This window comes from Pseudochaenichthys georgianus, chromosome 3 (genome assembly GCF_902827115.2).
Source record: "Pseudochaenichthys georgianus chromosome 3, fPseGeo1.2, whole genome shotgun sequence".
NCBI lineage: Eukaryota > Metazoa > Chordata > Actinopteri > Perciformes > Channichthyidae > Pseudochaenichthys > Pseudochaenichthys georgianus.
This window is the reverse complement of record NC_047505.1, coordinates 2,757,839-2,781,216: the sequence shown is the minus strand read 5'-3', so window position 1 is coordinate 2,781,216 and position 23,378 is coordinate 2,757,839. Positions and strand designations below refer to the sequence as shown.

At 45.6% G+C, this 23,378-nt stretch overlaps 1 protein-coding gene across 1 annotated transcript; it reads left to right on the top strand.

Annotated features, from left to right (window-relative positions):
• The first annotated feature begins 10,221 nt into the window (after window positions 1–10,221).
• LOC117462389 (endophilin-A3-like) lies at window positions 10,222–20,136 on the top strand. The gene is made up of 8 exons (XM_034104607.2): window positions 10,222–10,287; window positions 10,891–10,963; window positions 11,055–11,198; window positions 11,304–11,437; window positions 12,229–12,387; window positions 17,562–17,667; window positions 18,225–18,287; window positions 19,934–20,136. Exons 1-8 carry the CDS (start codon window positions 10,279–10,281, stop codon window positions 20,134–20,136), a joined length of 891 nt encoding a protein of 296 aa, XP_033960498.1. The 5' UTR covers window positions 10,222–10,278.
• The last annotated feature ends 3,242 nt before the right edge of the window (window positions 20,137–23,378 follow it).

The window sequence follows — 23,378 nt, the reverse complement described above, 5'->3', positions numbered from 1 at the left end:
AAGGAGAATACTTACTTCCGGGTGTAAAACCCTCCGTTATCCAATGGGAATGGACGCTCACATTGCCTTTAAGAGCCGCCGACATGGACCGATGCGGTGCTTCCCTGAGCGTCAAATACCGCCGCCGATGGGAATACATTGCAATCAGTTGAAAGCTCTTTGCGTCCCTTTATGACGCCGAAGGAGCCTCGGCGCGTCCCAACTGCACGCCACGGGACCCTGACCAAGCGTAGCTATTGGACGTTTAGGGAGTGAGACTGCGTTGCTATGAAACTACTATTGTGTTGTTCATAGAGGTTCATGGAAATCTAGTGAGGGTCTATTTTCAGTTCACAACCTTGTTAACACACGTACAGTTTATCTTTCACTGTGTTATCTAGCCAAGGACATATCAAGCTTTTCAACCCACACACCTGACAAATGCACACACACACTAAACACACAACAACACTTGCCTGTATGGAGGCATACCTTCATACCTTTGCTTTACATGGTTTGGTATTTGAGTATATCTGTAGACACGTAGACTCATAGTAATATTAACTTGGTGAAGGGGTTTATGGCAGCTTTGGAATGTGTTCCTGCATGGTGTAATCTGTGTGTGTCCTCCCCGGGGAGGTTTCTGCTACTCTAAAGATAAGTGCAATCTTCACCACTCATTGTTTAATCAAAGGTGTGGCTTTCCAGGGATGAACACTACTGAGGTTTTACCTAGTTTAACTCATTCTGTAAAATTGGTTATTTCAATGTATGTATGTATTTTGTATACACATAGTCAGTGGTGGAATTTAATTTAATTAGGTCAAGTACTGTACTTAAGTACAATTATTAGATACTTTCCTTGAGTATTTCCATGTTATGCAACTTTATACTTCTACTCTACTTCATTTGTTTGAGCGCTTGAGTTACTAGAATCTTTTCAGATTCCGATTATAAATGAACACAAATCAACTAATTAATAAACATATTGATATATTAATATAGGTTAAGATATTTAGTAGCCGTATACAAAGTCATTTAAATAAGCTCTACATTTACGAGCTGTTATAAATACATTAATGCATCAATAATCAAAATCTGTTATTAAATGTATATGATTCTCAAATGGGCCACTATAGGTAAAACTACACTACCAAAGTGCTTTTCATTCTGGTACTTCACTATATTTCTCTTGTGTACTTTTACTTAAGTTACATTTTGAATTGAAAACGTTTACTTGTATCTGAGTAGTTTTACATTAAGTATTGCTACTTTTACTTAAAGGGGACCTATCATGCAAAATGCACCTTTGTACGTCTTTTATACATGAATATGTGTCCCCGGTGTTCCAGGGAACTCACCAAGTGTCAGAAAACACAACCCTCTCTATTTTCCTCCTTCGCCAAATCTCTAAAAAAGGGGCTGCAACGGATCAGAAAAAAACGGATCCAGATTCCAATACTTTTCTACGTCACAAAGAAGTGCTCCGCTTATTGGTCAACTCTCCACCTATCAGGGGAATGAGCCACGGCCACGTGCATTGCCAAACCTCTCATTCGCATATAGGCTATCGGCAGGCTAAATAATCAACACCCCAGTCACATCTGTGTTTTTGCCTGCTCTTGCCAGGATGTCTAAGCCAGTTAAACGTTGTGCTGTTGTTGGCTGCAAGACTCGGGACAGGGGACTGCATGCAATGCCATCAGTGGAAAAAGAAATGAATCTGTGGCTAGACTTCATTTACAAGGGACATGTGCCAGAAGACCACGGAAGATTTCTGTTTGTGTGTTCCAAACATTTTACCACGGACATGTTTATTAACTTCTCTCAAGTCCAACACGGACATGCCTCCAAAGTAATGCTAAACCCGGGATCAATACCAACCATCCGGGACCAGGCCAGTGAGGACACATCTGATTTTGAAGCTGTAAGTTTTTATTTAGCGGTGTTTTTCCTGATAAAGCTATCTCTAGCTTGTAGCATGTAGCATGTAGCTTCGCCGTATCAATGTCGCCTCAAACCCAAATAGTAATCGGTTAGGTGTTTATATATTTTTGTAGCATTTTATTTTGTACGCTCCGCAGTCTTTGCTTTGTCATTTGAATTATCAGGCATTTGCTAACATGTTCAGACATACTGCCGTAATGGCGATCTGTGTGAAGGCTGTAAAGCCACGCCCTAGGCGATAACACAAGTATTTATTCTCCTATTTATTAGTATTTTGTATCCTCTACAATCATATTGAGTAAGTTATAATAACAAACGTAATCTTCTGTAGGCAAGTGCCGTTTTTTCCAGCGTTATATGTAAACGCTTTTGTGATTGTAGTCTGTAAGAACGATCAGATATCATCGATCTGTAAGCTAAGCTACTCTACGCTAATGAGACATGCCATGTTTTGCAGCGTTATATGTAAAAGCTTTTGTGTGTTTACTTGTTTGCGCACATGAATATAAATGGGGGTGTGTTAGGATACAACACTGTGTATGTATGCGAGGGGGGACACACACCACGAGTAAAACTGAGCTAAAGCCCCGTTGGTCTGTTGTTGTTGACAAGGCCTTACCTCTAGCAACAGGCTAATTAGTGGCTAGCACTCATTACAGTCAGTCTACTGAGCTCAGCCCCTCTCCAACACATCATCTGCATTGAGTCAGAAACACAGCATGCACTTTACGGTTCAAACCTAACTCAGATTGGAAAAGGCTAAGCAAAGAGCTTTGCTAAATAGAGAGCTTTGCTAAATAGAGAGCTTTAGCCCCATCTTTTGGGATTTCAGACTATATTTATCCAAATAGTATTTTCTCATCCTGAATACTAAGTTGAGATGATTTTGTTCTAACTATGTGTTCTTCTTTACAGGCCAGCACCTCACATACTTACTAATTAGTGGCAAAGGCCAGGAAGGGAGAATGCAGAGCAAAACCAGTAAAGACTGACCCCACATTCCGTAAGTGTTTAAAATATTTATTATACAACTATTTACAAATATAAAATAAAAAAATTAGAAAGAAGTTTCAGTTTTTTACATGCATATACTAATCTAAACCACATTTTTTGTTGTGCTTTTTTTTTTACCATTGCACAGCCCTACGTGGCCAACTTGATGGACCTCATCTTCGACCAAGTCTTTGTGGACCCTGCACCATTATGAGCGACCTGACAGGGAGGAGGTCATCGCCGGGTATGCTACACGGTTCAATTTGGCTGCTGTCTGAACCCAACATCGACATTTCACGGATCAGGAAACTCCCTGCGTATCCTGAGGACAACGCAGGCCGGAATCACCACTCTGATCCTGCATCCAAGGAAGCCCCAGCACCAGCTCACAAAGCTTCTGTAAAAATATTTAGTGTCATTTATACAAAATACAAGTAGGCTACATTTAGTTTTTTTTTATGGGTTTTTTTTAACCGTTGATTTTGACAATAAAGTTCCGAGTTGATATCAAAATGTGTCGTGATTATTCATGTTTGGATGGGTAAAGAATATTCTGATTTCAAAAGCATAAGGTTGTGTGTGGACCTTTTTGTCGTACACATGGGTGTGTTATGCCATTGCTGTGTAGTATATAATATAATAGTACATGTACAATGACAGAATGAAAGATTGCATAAAGCCATATACACCAGTATTTATTTCCATGAACAATATTAGCATTCGTTTTACAATTTCAGTCAAAACAAACAAACCACTCACTGCTCTATTTGCCTCAACTGTAGTCCACCATGTTCAGCTCTGCAAATATTCAACGCATTCTGCAGGGGAGAACATATTTAGGCACACAGGCTCCAATCCAGGATGGTCCACCATACAGGTTACAGAGTCCTCAAGTTACTGCATCCGTCTTGACACATTGTGATAAACATATATTGAATGACATGTGAAAAATGTATTTAAACAGACAACTTAGTAAAGCTGTCAAAAATGTTACCTGTGGTATCTCCATGCAGCACACATTCTCCGTTCAGAAGGCATCGTGGCGCAATTTGCACAAAGAAGTCAATAACTGAGCTTTTAAAAACACATGAAACTACACACATTGCTGACAACTGAGGTGTTGTTGGAGTTATACTTTTTATCATCCTAAGTTATTCAACTTTCCAACGGTTGTTGCAGGATGTTGGAAGAAAAGGACTGTAAACTATTAAACGCAATGAGGCCATTGTATATATGCTGAAAATATGAATATCTCCCTTTATAAATATATATATATATATCGCTGTTTTTGCGTTACAAACTGTACACATTGCATTCTTGCTAATTAGCCAAAATATGAACGGAATAAGGAGCAAGCATCGTAACAGAGTAAAATAAATAGGGACAACAGCTTGTCAGCTCACCATTCAGAAACGTCCTGCTGCAACCGAGATGTTTGCACCTCCACCAAAACCTCCGCTGCTTCAGGGTCAGTTTCTGGATCAAATTGATAATATGCTTGAACACATGCATTGCTCTGAGATGACATGTTTATTCCACACTCGTAATCACAGCAAGCATGGTAACGTGACTCTCGCCGGCTCATGCCTGCTCTTCTGCAGGGGGGCGTGGTCAGCTGCTGCTCAGAATTTTCAAAGGCGGGCTTGGAATAAAGCGAAAATGAGCGAAACGAGGCATGTCTAAAAAATGATCTGTTTGGTATTTTGACAAATAAAATGTATAAATATACCTTATATAGGTATGGTCATACACTATATCATTTAAATATAGCATGATAGGTCTCCTTTAAGTAAAGAATATGAGTACTTTACCATCCATCACTGTATGTATTGTATATGCTTTGCGAACAAAACGCTGTACAGTGGTTTGATCAGACTGACAGTGGATGGATGTGCTCTTTTTTGCTTGTTCCTGCTCTCATCATAGCTGCAGGCTCCAACTCACTCCCGCACATTGAACACACACTTTCCCTCAGCATTAGTACTCCTTTGGGAGACACAGTGAAACAATATGGTTCTGCTAACCAGGGCCGGCTCTGGCCAATTTGCTGCCCTAGGCAACATTTTAGCTAGAGCCCCCCCACGTGCACGGTTGTGGCATGACCCCCAAAACAGAAAGATATGGACACAAGATGTGTGCAAATGTATTTAGTATCCTATCCATTTGAACATGATTTAAGTGGGGGGTGGACCCAACATCCTCTAGGGGGGTCCGGGGGCATGCTCCCCCGGGAAGATTATTTTTTCTTAATATTGAAGTTAACGGGCATCAATCTGGTGCACTTTGAGAGCAAAATTAAGATATTAAGATTATTAATTAAGATAATTGTAAGCAGATTTTCTTTTTCTTTTATATATTTTACAAATCACTCTCCTTTTAAATGGTATTCTTGTTTATTAATAACAACTTTTTTTTACTGTATTTTATACCTGTTTTTCATTTATTCTCTTATTTTTTTATAACTATAATGATCATATAAAGGTGTGCCTTTACTTAACTGAGCTGAGGTTATCAGAGCCTCTCAGTCTTTCAGGAGAGAGCTCTCTAAAGCCCCCCCTCCCCCGCAGCCGCTTACACAGTAAATTCCAATGTTAATAAAAGCACACAGAAGCTGTGTACGTCTTTTGATTTATTTTGAATGAACACAAATACAAAATTAAAACCTATAATTACAGACTAAAACCATTATTTCAAAAAAAGAACTATTTCACATAAACCTCTGGTTTTTACTGGGGCTGGGGCGGTTCAACTTGATTTTTAGGGGGGGGTGCGCCATAGTTTATGGGCGCCGTACGCAATATAGGTGTAGTTATGTTAGTATAAGATAATAAGATGTACTTTGTTGATCCAAAATCGGGAAATTGTGTTATGACATTTTAAAAAATATGTTTTTAATTTCTAACTTTAAAAAAAAAAAATTCTCCCCAATTTGTGGTGCCCCCGATGGGTTGATGCACCCTTAGCATTCGCCTATACTGCCTATGCCGAGGGCCGGCCCTGCTGCTAACACACACAAACAGATAAACCAACCAGATACGTTGGAGGCTGTGCGAGATTAACCTGACCAAGAACACTTCATGGTGAGTACGGCGAAGACAATAAAGTTGTAACAAGCAGTAGCGCTGAGCAAAGTGACTAGAGCACACACTTATATAAACACACGTATAAAGTAGCAGCGTGCATTGGTGAACAAAGAACCACGGCTCTCTGGAGAAGAGGACAGAGTTGGAGATGTCGTTTTTTTTATTTAATCTGGCTTCGTAGGATTAAAAGCAACACGAGCATCTACCCCACGCAGTCCGCCGTTGTTGTTGTGAGCGGCGTTGCCGAGAAAATTAGTGTCATTAACGATGATGTCATGATGTAGCACCACTTGGGCTCCGGGCGGTGGAAAACAAAACAAGTTCTCACTTAGTGCTGCAAGAACTGAGTTTCAGTGGAAAGGGGTATTAAGAGAGAGTGAACAGAAAGAGCATAACACTCTGTTCTGACCTCCTGCTTTCTTCTCTCTGTCCGACCTGCAGACACAGACTGATTTCCCTCAAGAACCCCCCCCCCCTGCTATGAGGCTGACGTAAAACAGTCTGTTCTGAATCTCAGTATTGCATCCATTAGTTTGAACCAATATTAATAGGCTTGGAAATCAGAATAATTCATTCAACCTTTCTGTTGAATCCAATCTCTCTTATTAGCCTTGGGATCTAAAATCAAATCTTTCCGAGAGGCTTCGACCACTTCACATTTTCCTGTGCGTGCTTAATGAGTTTGTTAGGGCAATGTATGGCTCACCAACCTTAAATGTTAACACAGAGAGAGATCAATAAAACACAAACACAGATATGGTTGAGATTCATTATTATTCAGTTGCGCAACAACAACAATCATTTGGAGTAGCGTCACCTTGCTTCAACAGCAGCCAATCACAGACATGTCCCCCAGACTGGAAGGATCGTGTGTGCTTTATACACGTGAAACACACACGAACATACCCTTGAAACATACGTGGATATGTTAATATGTTCCTGGTGTGGAAAGGTCATTATCTCATGACGTCTTTAGGAGTCTTGCAGGATATGAATGATCCAATTATCAAACTATATCTATATATGTTTGCACATGAACACATATCCTTTTCCTTACATTACCCAACCTCCTGATCGCTTCTTAGCTAATGCATGCTGGATATGAAGCACTACCTAACGAGACTTTAACTGTATTATATCTGAGGAAGACCTCCCTTGGACTTCCTCTGACCTTGGCCAATTTACTTAACATGAGCCGTAACAAGTTCTGCAGGGAACTTCTGATCGCATTTACGCTTCAACTATTATAAAAGCTGAATTTAATATTTTGAGACTATCCTGAAAATAAGGTCCAATATGTCCATAATGTCACAAATCCAATAGGAATATCTTCCTGCCTTTTGGTCGGGGGAGCCCATGCCATGGTATTTTCCGGGTCCACCTGCAAAAATACGTCTTCACGACAACACTCTATTATGTTTGATATTATGCAGAATGAAAAACACTAAGACTGTGCTGCTGTGTGAGTGAGTGTGCTCTCTACAGAGGAAGGGAAGAGCTGGGTGTGTGTCCCCGGCCCACCTGTAAGAGTTCAGAGTGCAGGAAGAAGATCACACAGATCCAACAACACAGCCACACAATCAAAGCACCGACTGCCAACAAACCTGCAGCGCTTCAGCTGCTCTGATCTGTGGTTGAAAGAGAAAACGAACATCCTGGTGGTGTCGGTCGCAGCTCGCTGCAGTCCCTTCACCTCCAAGCATCTGTCTATCCCAACGTGTGTGTCTTCTGAGCCCAACAAGCTCAGGCCTGCTCAGGATAGCTGCAGCTCTGTGTGTGAAAGCAGCCAGCAGCATGTAGCTCCAGCTGTCCCTTCGTGATCTGGCCCGAGCATGTCTTTTCCAACCATACTCAATACAATAAGACCAAGTGCTACCGAGGTGTCACTGCTCCCCGGGCGCCGTACACATGGCAGCCCACTGCTCCCAACACTAGGATGGGTCAAATGCAGAATGTACATTTCCCCTCCGTGGGAAGGTGAAGGGATATCAAAAGAAAGAAGTGATAACACGTCAGGTTTCTTTCTTTCCACAGCCCCCCCCTCCCTGCATGGATCTGATCCAGCAGCGACACACTGATGGAAAGGCTGAGAGCATTCATATACAAATGTATGTCGTCAAAATAAATAGAAAAACGCAAAATCTGCACTATTCTTTCCCAAACATATTGGTTTATTGTTGGTATTGAGATTTGCTGTTTTTAGCAGGTAGTGCTCATAGAGCTCCTTCTCAGTGAATATACTGAAGTACATTCAACTATTGTGACAAGCTTACAAGTATGTTTGACAGCATTTTAAAGAAATATCACAGTTGTTGTGTTTTCTTTCCGAGAGAGAGATGAGATGATGGATATGAGATTATCCTGTTAAGCATGGTCTGAATGATGTAACAGCAGGCAGTAGAGATGTATACTGGACCTCCCAGTTCAATCCACTCTGCGCGACCCGCCTCTGACCCACTTGGTAACCACAACTGCCCGCTGCTGGCAGCACCTCAGACGGTCCACTGACTACCCAAGCTTTTATACCGTATATCTAACTCCTATAACTCTTATCATCTAATAAGGTGGGTTCGGTGGGAAATGTTTGAACATTTGAAAAATCCCCTCAACTAAGAACAGTCCTTCGTAATCATCATATGAAGACTTGCTTTCAAAGGCCTGGTGCTTCTGTGTCGAACAACCAGAGATAGGGATTGTTCGAACATTGGAAAGACTAACAAAGACTGTTATAATGACTTTGATTAACAATAGATTCTATCAAGAAATGATATGCTTTGTTTTTTAAAGTATTTTAATTGTCCAAATCCCATGTATTAATTGATCACGGTCATAGATGATTTGTAAGATTTGGTCAGAGGTGCACGGATGTTGTTTGATGAAAGATAATCAGCTGAGATCCCATGAGATCCCATGAGATCCCATGAGATCCCATGAGATCCTCGGATCTGACGGACGCTGCAGAGCCACGTCAGCACACTCTGCAGGGAGCTTCTGGAATCATGAGTAATGGGAGTTGTAAATGACCTGCTCGTTTCCAGGTGTGACTGAGGATCAGCAGACTGTGCCAGGTGATCAGGTCACATGATATCCTGGGGTCACACATTGTATGAACCGTTGTTACGGCAACAAGAGCCAGATGTATAGATGTAGAATAAGACGCTTTATGTCCCAGCTATTATTGCCACATGTTATTTTCAGGATCACTTTGGATTTCCAGCCATCACAATGATGTGTGTCTGGCTCGTAGTATCCATCTGATGAAAGACGGCAAAGCCTTCAGATCGTCTCCTGGCAACAGGCTTTCCAATGATACAAAACGGTATTCAACTTTTCATTGTTTCATTTGGATCTCCTGGCATTTGGTTTACATGTCTGCTGTTATGAAGGGTTTGGCTGCTTGCCCTGTTACTAAGATTGAACCAAGTTTGTGAAACATTATTTTCCGTGTAACACTTACGGCGTGCGTTGCCGCTTCAACGCTTCTGCCCATTCACTTTGAATGGGGTGAAATCACGATTCGCCGAACTGCATTGTGGGAGCAAAGCGTAGCTTCTCTCGAGGTGCTCGCTGCAAAAGTAGAGCAATGTTCTACATTTGCCGCCTCGACGGAGGCGTCAGCCAATCAAATCCCTCGTATGTAAATCTGACAGTACAAGCAGTAGCCAATCAAACCGGGTGTATGTTGGGAGAGCCAGACCGCAGTTATTTCCCATATGTCAACAAAAGGAGGAGAAAATGATCGTGGCGGTAGGGAACATACAGGGATACAAACCGGAGGAGCCAGGCATGGGGGCAGGTGGCAGAGACAGTGGGGGAAACTGGTAGGGGTTCGCCTGTTTGGGGAGTTTATATCCAGTGTGCTTCGTTTGAATGGACAGCTAGCAAGCATAGACAGTATATTTAGCCAGCATGGATGTAGCATGAATGCTTTGCTTTGTATGTCCGGGGCGGGACATTCATGTGGTTGTTGGTCGGGCTGCTCGCGTTGACTCCCCAAGCTCAAGACACGCCCACCGCCAAGCGGCAACGCACGCCGGCCTGTGTAGGGGCCGTAAAAGGGCTGAAAATGTAGGAATAAAACAGGTTATTAAAAAAAAATGAGCCTTTTCAATTGTATAAAACAAAATAAATGGCATCCAGCCAGCGCACGACGTACTGACAGAACGCATAAGCTTTTACACGACAGCTCTCTCTCTGTATTCTCTGCTGTGTGCAGCTGCTCAGGGAGAAGGTCAGCGGGGCGGAGGGAACCAAGCTGCACCAGGACTTCGTGGAGATGGAGAGGGTGAGTCCAGAGAGTTGAACTTCAAGTTTAACAATAATCTCCTTTTGAGGAGCATTTATCTGAGATGCTCTCGGAAAATAACTTTTTTAAAAAGACCTGATGGCGGATAATACTAACGTCTTCTTTTGGTCACATTATTACTAAATGCGCTGCCACCTGAAGACACACATCAGGGTGCAGAAAGGGAGGGAACACATCTTTAGCACTCACTTTAAGATATAAGGATACAAAGATGGGAACAGACTTTTCTGTTATGTTTAGTTTGAGCTTTATTAACAACAATGAAGGTTCACGCAGTCGGAGGAAGACGGACATGTCGCCGAAACACCTTCCATCAATCGAACCAACACTTTTACTCTGAAGGACATCAATAACACAACAAGCCTTACTGCAGCCTTCATCTGCTTTCAGTCCAGAATCAACTTCACAATCTTCATTCATGTTATAATGTATTGTATATGTATAACATATATACTAAAATAAGGTCATTTTGAACCATGAACCCAGCTTAGACTGAAATGAGTGTTTAAAGATCCTCCAGAACTGGAACACACTCATAACTGAACAGTTCTTCTTGTAATGTTCCTATTTGGCTCCCATTAGAAAATAGATGTGACCAACAAGTCTGTGTTGGGCCTCTTGTCCAAAACAACAGACTACCTGCAGCCTAACCCAGGTAACAAATACATATCGCATGTTATTCGTCTTCTGCCACGACGACACTGCCTTGTCAAATGAATCGGGGATGAATTTGTCTCCCTCTGCAGCGTCTCGAGCCAAACTGAACATGCTGAACACCATGTCTAAGATCCGAGGGCAGGTGAAGACCACCGGGTACCCCCAGGCTGAGGGGCTGCTGGGAGACTGCATGCTGCGCCACGGACAGGACCTGGGAGAGGACTCCATCTTTGGTACCAATCATCATATTCCACAAACACCTCGATGGTGGCCGTGCTGCAGAACGCACACCGGTGGGTTTCTCACTCTATCAGTGTCTGCTGGTTCTCCTCCTGCAGGCTGCGCTCTGACCGATGTGGGGGAGGCCATGAGGCAGGTGGCCCATGTGAAGGACTCCCTGGACATAAGTGTCAAACAAAACTTTATTGACCCCCTGCAGCATCTACAGGACAAGGACCTGAAAGAGATCACGGTACATAAAGACATACATGTTATCCCGTGCTTTAAAACCTTGCCCTCAAATTCTAATCCTTTTGACCGTGTTTAAAACTCAGTGACATCAGAATGAAACGCAAAGGACCGAAGGCTGTTGAAGAGCCAGCGAGGCAGTTATGTATGGGCAAATGTTTATTTTGGCAAGACAGTTTTGATATTCTTCTCTACATTTTGTTTGATTAAATGATTTATTATAATGATACCGTTTTTGTTTTGTATGTATTGATGTTTTTGGACTGTGCTGAGGTTTGTGTTGGTTATTGTTTACGACAGATTTAACAGATTATAGTGCGTATGTCCAACAGTTGAAATGGCGTCGCGGCAGTAAGAGGAGCCTGCAGGGGAGGCTCGTTAAAGCTTTCGCCGCGTTAGTGCCCAACGTGTCAGCATGGTAGCTTGAGTCAGGAAGAAACCCGGCCTAAGGATGTACGGCTCTGGATGAACAGCTTGTGCTTCAAACTCTGATACACCTTTGGATCGGTTTTATGTGGGTTGGTATTGTTTCTAGGGCGAGAGAACAATTAGGAGCCATTTGTTTGCTTGTTAACTCCTACTATTTGAATCTATACGTTTAAGTACAGTAATAACAGATAATATTAAAGGTCTTGTTATTTAAGAGCGCCCCCTACTGCATGTGTTTCAGTCCCGCTGTAGAAGTGTGGAGTGGAAGCTCGCTGCTTCCAAACCATGTAACACATGTTATACATGTGGCAAAAGAAAAGGGATGGTCAAATCATTGAAATATCATTTAACCTCTTTGTGTTGCAGCACCACCTGAAGAAGCTGGAGGGCCGCCGGTTAGACTTGGACTATAAGAAGAAGCGTCAGGGGAAGATCCCAGACGAGGAGATCCGGCAGGCGGTGGAGAAGTTCGACGAGAGCAGAGAGCTGGCCGAAAGGAGCATGTTCCACTTCCTGGAGAACGACGTAAGAGAGGGGAAGCTTCCGATACATTATTATACAGTCCCACACAATGCCGTGTTCACACAAGAAGCCACAACGCATCAGTATTGTCAATTTCATCTACAAACATGAAGCTGGTCACAGGCGAGCTACAAGTCAGAGTTAACCTCATCGCTTTCGAACCGGCCCCTTACTTTCCCCCCATTGAAGAATTGAAGAGAAACGTAGGCCGGCTCTCAGAGCGAGTTAACAACAACCTACGTCAACGAATGCTTGAGCAAAGATCCAACAGCAACTCTGCAGCGATACAGCTGACGCTGTTGTGATACTCTTAGTCACCTGTAAGAACATTACATATCACTTATACGCGGACGATATCCAGCTCCACATTTCGTTCATACCTAGTGAGGCTTTTAGGATATCTAGGCTCTAATGGCGCATTTCCACTGCAGCGCGTAGCACGGTTTAAGCGTGCCGTGCCAAACCCGGCCCGTTTTTTGTTGCGTTTCCTCTAGGGGTAGTTCCGGCTAACGGGTACTTTTTCACAGTTTTTCTGGCCCTCCAAAATCGTGGTTCTTTCCGGGCCAACAACCGGACTGAATATGCTAAACTAGTGAGAGAATCGCTGGCAACAAAATGTACATATTTGACCGTGATTTAATTGTAATACACGTTTCAACATGATGCCGAAGTAACAACATACTGATACCGGTTAGTAAAAACCATGAATTAATGCTTTGACCAGTCTGCAGACAGACGGCAGAGAAAACCTTTTAACATGCGTGTGTGGAGATCGGATCGATCAGGCTAAGCTAACACAGTATATGCTCCGACCGTCCACACTCACAACAACGGCCTACAGACATAAATAAAGCAGCGACTGTATTCCCCATGACACAGGCAGTCTATGGTTTGTACTTGTTTAACTTGTGTCTAGTTTCTGAACAGATATGAGGAGCTGTGGCTCTGGTGCTAACAGCTAACGGCTAATGTTTTTGTTTTGTGGTTCGCATTGAAGATGACGTCACGGCTCCGCCTACACTGCGTTACTATAGTTACTGCCTGTGAGACGTTGAGCGGCCCGACCAAGCAAGGAGGCAGAGGCAGAGAGTTCAAATATAACCCGGTGTGGGCATTTATTTCTCATGTGCACATAGTCACCAGCCTCAACATGACTGTCCTCCCTGAACACAGTCAGCAGCCACAAGGATCTCCCACACACTACCTGTCCACAGGGAAAACAGAGCCTCAATACACACACACTAATCAAGCAACAAGACACAGGTGAGGGGGGAGGAGACAACACGGGCCCCAGGTGAACACAACCAACAAGACACAGGTGAGGGGGGAGGAGACAACACGGGCCCCAGGTGAACACAACCAACAAGACACAGGTGAGGGGGGAGGAGACAACACGGGCCCCAGGTGAACACAACCAACAAGACACAGGTGAGGGGGGAGGAGACAACACGGGCCCCAGGTGAACACAACCAACAAGACACAGGTGAGGGGGGGGGAGACAACACGGGCCCCAGATGAACACAACCAACAAGACACAGGTGAGGGGGGAGGAAACAACACGGGCCCCAGGTGAACACAACCAACAAGACACAGGTGAGGGGGGAGGAGACAACACGGGCCCCAGGTGAACACAACCAACAAGACACAGGTGAGGGGGGAGGAGACAACACGGGCCCCAGGTGAACACAACCAACAAGACACAGGTGAGGGGGGAGGAGACAACACGGGCCCCCAGGTGAACACAACCAACAAGACACAGGTGAGGGGGGAGGAGACAACACGGGCCCCAGGTGAACACAACCAACAAGACACAGGTGAGGGGGGAGGAGACAACACGGGCCCCAGGTGAACACAACCAACAAGACACAGGTGAGGGGGGAGGAGACAACACGGGCCCCAGGTGAACACAACCAACAAGACACAGGTGAGGGGGGAGGAGACAACACGGGCCCAGGTGAACACAACCAACAAGACACAGGTGAGGGGGGAGGAGACAACACGGGCCCCAGGTGAACACAACCAACAAGACACAGGTGAGGGGGGAGGAGACAACACGGGCCCCAGGTGAACACAACCAACAAGACACAGGTGAGGGGGGAGGAGACAACACGGGCCCCAGGTGAACACAACCAACAAGACACAGGTGAGGGGGGAGGAGACAACACGGGCCCCAGGTGAACACAACCAACAAGACACAGGTGAGGGGGGAGGAGACAACACGGGCCCCAGGTGAACACAACCAACAAGACACAGGTGAGGGGGGAGGAGACAACACGGGCCCCAGGTGAACACAACCAACAAGACACAGGTGAGGGGGGAGGAGACAACACGGGCCCCAGGTGAACACAACCAACAAGACACAGGGGAGGGGGGAGGAGACAACACGGGCCCCAGGTGAACACAACCAACAAGACACAGGTGAGGGGGGAGGAGACAACACGGGCCCCAGGTGAACACAACCAACAAGACACAGGTGAGGGGGGAGGAGACAACACGGGCCCCAGGTGAACACAACCAACAAGACACAGGTGAGGGGGGAGGAGACAACACGGGCCCCAGGTGAACACAACCAACAAGACACAGGTGAGGGGGGGAGGAGACAACACGGGCCCCAGGTGAACACAACCAACAAGACACAGGTGAGGGGGGAGGAGACAACACGGGCCCCAGGTGAACACAACCAACAAGACACAGGTGAGGGGGGAGGAGACAACACGGGCCCCAGGTGAACACAACCAACAAGACACAGGTGAGGGGGGAGGAGACAACACGGGCCCCAGGTGAACACAACCAACAAGACACAGGTGAGGGGGGAGGAGACAACACGGGCCCCAGGTGAACACAACCAACAAGACACAGGTGAGGGGGGAGGAGACAACACGGGCCCCAGGTGAACACAACCAACAAGACACAGGTGAGGGGGGGAGGAGACAACACGGGCCCCAGGTGAACACAACCAACAAGACACAGGTGAGGGGGGAGGAGACAACACGGGCCCCAGGTGAACACAACCAACAAGACACAGGTGAGGGGGGAGGAGACAACACGGGCCCCAGGTGAACACAACCAACAAGACACAGGTGAGGGGGGAGGAGACAACACGGGCCCCAGGTGAACACAACCAACAAGACACAGGTGAGGGGGGAGGAGACAACACGGGCCCCAGGTGAACACAACCAACAAGACACAGGTGAGGGGGGAGGAGACAACACGGGCCCCAGGTGAACACAACCAACAAGACACAGGCGAGGGGGGAGGAGACAACACGGGCCCCAGGTGAACACAACCAACAAGACACAGGTGAGGGGGGAGGAGACAACACGGGCCCCAGGTGAACACAACCAACAAGACACAGGTGAGGGGGGAGGAGACAACACGGGCCCCAGGTGAACACAACCAACAAGACACAGGTGAGGGGGGAGGAGACAACACGGGCCCCAGGTGAACACAACCAACAAGACACAGGTGAGGGGGGAGGAGACAACACGGGCCCCAGGTGAACACAACCAACAAGACACAGGTGAGGGGGGAGGAGACAACACGGGCCCCAGGTGAACACAACCAACAAGACACAGGTGAGGGGGGAGGAGACAACACGGGCCCCAGGTGAACACAACCAACAAGACACAGGTGAGGGGGGAGGAGACAACACGGGCCCCAGGTGAACACAACCAACAAGACACAGGTGAGGGGGGAGGAGACAACACGGGCCCCAGGTGAACACAACCAACAAGACACAGGTGAGGGGGGAGGAGACAACACGGGCCCCAGGTGAACACAACCAACAAGACACAGGTGAGGGGGGAGGAGACAACACGGGCCCCAGGTGAACACAACCAACAAGACACAGGTGAGGGGGGAGGAGACAACACGGGCCCCAGGTGAACACAACCAACAAGACACAGGTGAGGGGGGAGGAGACAACACGGGCCCCAGGTGAACACAACCAACAAGACACAGGTGAGGGGGAGGAGACAACACGGGCCCCAGGTGAACACAACCAACAAGACACAGGTGAGGGGGGAGGAGACAACACGGGCCCCAGGTGAACACAACCAACAAGACACAGGTGAGGGGGGAGGAGACAACACGGGCCCCAGGTGAACACAACCAACAAGACACAGGTGAGGGGGGAGGAGACAACACGGGCCCCAGGTGAACACAACCAACAAGACACAGGTGAGGGGGGAGGAGACAACACGGGCCCCAGGTGAACACAACCAACAAGACACAGGTGAGGGGGGAGGAGACAACACGGGCCCCAGGTGAACACAACCAACAAGACACAGGTGAGGGGGGAGGAGACAACACGGGCCCCAGGTGAACACAACCAACAAGACACAGGTGAGGGGGGAGGAGACAACACGGGCCCAGGTGAACACAACCAACAAGACACAGGTGAGGGGGGAGGAGACAACACGGGCCCCAGGTGAACACAACCAACAAGACACAGGTGAGGGGGGAGGAGACAACACGGGCCCCAGGTGAACACAACCAACAAGACACAGGTGAGGGGGGAGGAGACAACACGGGCCCCAGGTGAACACAACCAACAAGACACAGGTGAGGGGGGAGGAGACAACACGGGCCCCAGGTGAACACAACCAACAAGACACAGGTGAGGGGGGAGGAGACAACACGGGCCCCAGGTGAACACAACCAACAACAATGAAGCTATACAACCCGTAACGGAGGCGGAGATCTATGGGCCCAGAGATCTCCTCCATGACACTGCCCCAGTACTAAACTATAGTGGAAACGCAGCATAAAGTGAGCCTGGCCTAACGAGGCCTAACTATACCGTACTAAGCCGTGTGAGGCCCTGCAGTGAAAATGCGCCATTAGTCTGTCTTAGTGCTATTAAGGACTGGACGGCAGAAAGCTTCTTACAGCTGAATGCTGATAAGACGGGGGTTCTGGTTGTTGCACCAGAAAAGGTTGTGCCCATGATTGTGCAATGTATTGGACCATATTCCTCTGCTCCAAACTACGTAACTTAAGGGTAATATTTGATCAATCCGTCCTGTTTGACAGCCATGTTAGGCAACTGACCAGATCTTGTTTCTTCCACCTACGAAACATTAGTAATCTGTAGTTTCAACGGCGACCTAGAGATGATTATACATGTGTTTATTTTATCTCGCATTGACTACTGTAACGCACCTTTCACCTCTCAGCATGGCTGCTCTTGGTCGTCTGCAGGCAGTCCAGAATGCAGCTGCTACTTCTCACCCGGTCAAATAAACGGTCCCACATTACCCCAATACTCAGATCACTTCACTGGTAGCGTATAGGATCCAGTTCAAAGTCCTCACTCTCACCTACAGAGCATTGCCCGGTCAGACTCCTGCATATGTGTCAGGTCAAATGTGCTCAGTCTACTGTCTGTCCTACTTACTCGCCTTAAGACCCGTGGTTATGGAGCGTTCGAGGCCGCGGCTGCTAAGCTATGGAACGCTCTGCCCACTCACCTACGGTCCGCAGACTCTGTTGGGGGGGGGGGGGGAGTGTGCTCTACTTCATTTCATTTCATATTGATCACTGTCCTACCCAGATAGGTGTGTGTGTGTGTGTGTGTGTGTGTGTGTGTGTGTGTGTGTGTGTGTGTGTGTGTGTGTGTGTGTGTGTGTGTGTGTGTGTGTGTGTGTGTGTGTGTGTGCGTGCGTGCGTGCGTGCGTGCGTGCGTGCGTGCGTGCGTGCGTGCGTGCGTGCGTGCGTGCGTGCGTGCGTGCGTGCGTGCGTGCGTGCGTGCGTGCGTGCGTGCGTGCGTGCGTGCGTGCGTGCGTGCGTTGTGGTCTGGTGCTCAACACCATCTCCATCTGTGTTTACATCTCACCCAGCTGACATCACCTCTGTTCCACTGTCATGGCCTGAGACCCCCACTGCTAATGGCTTTATTCGCCGTGAGTAACACACACACACACACACACACACACACACACACACACACACACACACACACACTGTTTTCTCCCTTCTTTAAATGAATCCTGCATCAACGTGTTTCAACTCCTCACGTGAGGGAGGGGATCAATCCGGCCGTTTCACAGAGCCACAGTTCATCCATCATCTCACAAACTATAAACTTCCTATCATTTCCCAGAGCTTTAATTCATGGAGTTTTCTCAGTTGTCATGGAGATGTGTTAGTCCTGACCAATGAGCCCCTCCACTCACCTACTAGTTTTCCATTGACTTTAAAAGTGTGTAATGGTCTCCATCAGTGAGTTTGCTCGTCGTGCTGATTGCAAAACAAATCTTTAAAGTCAAATGTAATAAAATCTAAGCAGCGTTGGTTATCTGTGTTGAAGAACTCAGAAGTTTGCACCGCTGCTTCTCTGACAAGTTTAGTTCTTTTCTACTGAAGGCGCTCGGAGCAGCTGTGCCAGAGCGATGGAGCGCTCAGAAGAGCTGCTGCGTGCAGGGCTTTTACTGAAGGTCGCCACGGAGTGTGATCTATCCTCTTTTAAACTATTTCAAAAGACACCGGTGCTCAGAGAAAAGGTGCCATGTGCACACAGGCGGGCAGGCACTATTTAACGAGAGCACCCAGACCTGGGGCCTCATTTATAAAGGCTTGCATAGGATTCACGTGGGAAGGTTGCGTATGTAGAACAAAGCAAATAAATACGGACAGACATTTTCCGATTTGTAAAACACAATCAACTCGCAATGCGGCGCAGCTTTTGCTTAACGCCCATATTTGCCTATAAATAGTCAAAGAAACGCCCGTATTAATATTCATTCTGACTGACTGCAGGAAGGAGAGCAGGAAATGAGGACAGAACAGCTGAAAAGACGTCTCACACCGTGTCAGATGTTGGTTCTTTTGGGAGGTGGAGAAACATCACATTGTCTGGTGGATGCAGTTTGAACAGAGCAGCAGCATGGAGGTCGGATCGTCACCAACATGAATAAATAAGTGGTCCGAACAAAGTTTTCTGACACAGCCTTCCTCAGGCAGTGTGTCAGTGTGGTTGTGTCGGGGATGGCCAACGGTGTCGCAGTTTCTCATCTCTCTCGTTTCCGTGCGTACGCATGGGTCAGTGTCCGTGGAGGACCGCACATTTTCCCCTCAAGTTTGTTTTTTATAAATCACAAACATTGCTTAGAAAACGGTGTGTGCCATCTTTTGAGCGTACGCACCGTTTATAAATGAGGCCCCTGGGGAGTAAAGTGGGGGGGCCTTCAACACGTCTAGCCCGCTTACTTCCAGCAACCTTGCTTGAATCCCACTGCTCTTTGAAACTAGGCCTTTATTTTGATCTCAAAAAACACCCGTAGAGTTGTCCCTTTATCTTGCAGGGTTGTAAAACGTTCATGTAGACGAATGGGACGCTGACAGACGGACAGACAAGATGTTGTAATATAGACATATTACAACATCTTCTCCATTGCTTCCCCATACTGCAGGGGTCTCCAGAAGCAATGACCCACACAGACCCACAGGTGCAGCAGCTGCTATAGCATTTCTTGATCATGAAAGTAATCACGGCAGAAACAGCGTCTCTTCTCATGTGCAGGAATGCTTTTGTGTCTCTGTGGTGCAGAGTCGGAGCTGCTGGACCAGCCGTGCTGCCGCTCTCTCTACGGCTTTGAGCCGGAGAACCAGGGGGAGCTGGGCTTCAAGGAGGGCGACATCATCATCCTCGCCAACCAGATAGACGAGAACTGGTATGAGGGCACGATCCACGGCGAGTCAGGTTTTTTCCCCATCAGCTACGTGGAGGTCCTTGTCCCCCTGCCTCAGTGAGGGCTCCCCGTCCTCAGACTCCTACTATCACAGCGGCCTCGGCCCTCAACAGGACTCAGGCCGAAGAAAACAGGACCAGCTCAATCGGGGCTGAAAAGAAGGCGTAGCACTTTCGTCCCAACATTGTGTTCTCTGTTTATATTTATGAACCTGAAGTCAACTGAACCCTAAGACATGAGCGGGACACGGCCTGGGTTTTGATCTGACCGAGAAGTCTACTTTCCCGTCAGTCCTCTCTGATGACGCTGCTTCCCGTTGGTGCTGATCAGTTTATGTCGTGGCTGTGTGCCTCTCCTCTGCTGGATCTCTCCTCTAGTTAAAGGTTGAGATCGGTAAAGAAGTCAGACGGGTCCCGAAACCATTCACTCTGAATGGGGTGACGTCACACTTTGCCGAACTGCATTATGGTTCCGTCGCATCGCTTTGCCTCCGTTGCTCGCTTCGAACGTTGAGAAAGTTCAACTTTTCAAGCGTAGACGGAAACGCCAGCCAATCAAATCATATGCCAGTACAAGCTCTAGCCAATCAAACCGTGAAAACTGGAGAAAGATAAATAAATAAAATAGAAGTTAGGGCAAGAAAAAAGTAAATGCATATATAAATAATACTGGGAATATCCAATATTTGTTAGCTGGAGTAATCTGCAAATAGAATTGTTTTTACTTTAGTTTTGAATTGTTGATGACTAGTAACACTTGAAAGGTCTGAGTGAAGTCCATTCCACGTTCTAACTCCGATTCTGGATCAGCTGTGTGATTGGATGGTTGCTCTACAGGGCTTGCTACACAACCAGTTAGGATGCCTGGTTGGGTTTCTCCTGACTGTGGGTTGGAACTGCTTTTGAATGTTAGTAGGCATTTTGTTATGGAAAATGTTGTGCATAATCAGTACTGTTTTAAGCTTAACTATATCAACACATTTGAATAGATTGAGTTTTTTTAAATATGGGAGTTGTGTGTTCATATTTACCAACACCACAGACTATTCGTAATTTTTTGTAGATTTGTTGCGTACGTGTTTCCCCATATTTCGGAGCAGTAATAAAGGTAAGGGAGAAATAGACTGTTATAAAGAGTTCTGAGTATTCTTTCCTCGAGAATGTTCTTAGTACGATACAAAATACCTATTGTTTTTGACAGTTTAGTTTGTACATCATTTATATGGTGCTTCCAGTTGAGTTTTTCATCAACAATGAGTCCTAAAAATGTACATGCACCAACTTTCTCTATCTCAGTATTGCAAATCCGTATAATACAGTCATTTCTACTCTCAGACTTCGTGTTGAATAACATGTCATTTGTTTTGGCCACATTAAAGGATAATTTATTAACTGCAAACCAGTTACATAGTATTTCTAATTCTGTATTAACAATTTTAACAAGATCACCAAGATTATGATGGGAGCAGAGAATGGTGGTATCATCGGCAAACAAAATGAATTTTAACATGTCGGAGGTGTTGATAATGTCATCAATATAAATCAGGAACAGTTTTGGACCTAAAATGGATCCTTGAGGGACTCCACATGTTATAGGAAGATTGTTTGATTTGGCCTCGTCTATGTCCACATATTGTAGCCTATTTATCAGATAACTCTTGACCCATTCTTTGGCTTGACCCCTTATGCCATAATGTTCTAATGTGTGTAGCAGTATGGTTCACAGTATCAAAAGCCTTTTTAAGGTCCATGAATATACCAGCTGTAATCCTTTTCTTCTCAATGTTGTTGGTAATTTCTTCAACCAGTTCAATTACTGCTGAAGAAGTAGAGTGATTCTTCTGAAATCCATATTGGCTGGGGCATAGTATATTGAATTTGCTGAGGAATGACTCCAGACGGTTGTTAAAGAGTTTTTCCAGGATTTTTGAGAATTGTGGTCGTAAAGAAATGGGTCTATAATTATTCAAACTTGATTTATCACCAGATTTGAAAATCGGAATCACCTTCGCGATTTTCATTTCATTGGGAAAAATACCTTGTTGGAACGATTTATTGCATATATTTACTAGGGGGGCTACAATGTTTGGTGCGACTTGTTTAACAATATTCAGACTAAGTCCTAAATAATCTTTGGACTGTTTACTGTGTTGAGTATTAACAATATCAAGCAGTTCATTTCCTGTAATTGGGTTCAGGAACATACTCTGTTGGTTGCAGTTTTTGTTTCCTTCGGTTTGGAATTTCTTGAATTAATTTCTGTTGTCAGTTCTTTTCTTCTTAATTATGCTATTTATTACCTTCCAAGTGGTTTTCATATCTCCTATGGCATTTTCAAATTTTTCAGAGAAGTATTGTTTTTCACAGTTTCTAAGGATTGTTGTCAATTTGTGGTAACACTTTATATTAAGGTACACAAAATAACCATCAACTTGTTAATTAACATGCATATTAGCAGTATATTGGCCCTTTATTAGTCATTATAAAACACTTATTAATGCCTTATTCTACATGACCGTATTCTACAAGTACTAAGCCATTAGTTGAGAGTTTTTCCTCGATAACCCTCAAATTAGTGCTTATTTATTGCAAGTAAGGAAGTTGTTGTACATGAGTTTTGGTCTTAATATGCGCTGCTCAAAACCAAACAATATGATTTATCTCGACCTCCCCAAAAGAACCAAAATCTGACACGGTGTGAGATGTCTTTTTTAGCTGTTCTGTCGTCATTTCCTGTGATCTTCTTCCTGCAGTCAGTCTGAATGAATATTAATACGGGGCGTTTCTTTGACTATTTATAGGCAAATATGGGCGTTACGTGAAGCCCGCAAAAGCTGCACTGCATTTCGAGTTGATTGTGATTTATAAAGGGAAACCGGCGTAGGACGTGCCGTACGCACTTTCCTCGCCGGCACGCAATGTTTTGTGAATCGAAAAATGTTGGAAAATGTCTGTACCTATTTTTTGGATTTCTACTACGTAAGCAACCTTCCCACGTGAATCCTACGCACGGCGTTATAAATGAGGCCCCAGCACACTGACTAGTTTTGTAGTCTAACAGGAACTTGATTTTTGTGTTGTTTTGTGTTTTATGTTGCACATCAGAAACTGTGATTATTGTCAGGCCTATAAAGTTTGGCAAAAAAAAAAAGTCAGCTGATCAAATGCATTTGCCTCACTTTATGAGCTTCACAATACTTGTGCCTTGTACCGCAGAGTTTGCAAGGTCACAAATAAATGGTGCCAATCTTCAGTCGGATGTGAATGTGTAATCTAACATTTTCAGTAAGAATAACGGACAAAA

Bases quoted from the DNA above. Each gene is read 5' to 3' on its own strand.
- LOC117462389 (XM_034104607.2), top strand. The intron at 10,964-11,054 runs GTAACAAATACA...CTCCCTCTGCAG, and splicing joins CTACCTGCAGCCTAACCCAG to CGTCTCGAGCCAAACTGAAC. The intron at 18,288-19,933 runs GTGAGTAACACA...TCTGTGGTGCAG, and splicing joins TGCTAATGGCTTTATTCGCC to AGTCGGAGCTGCTGGACCAG.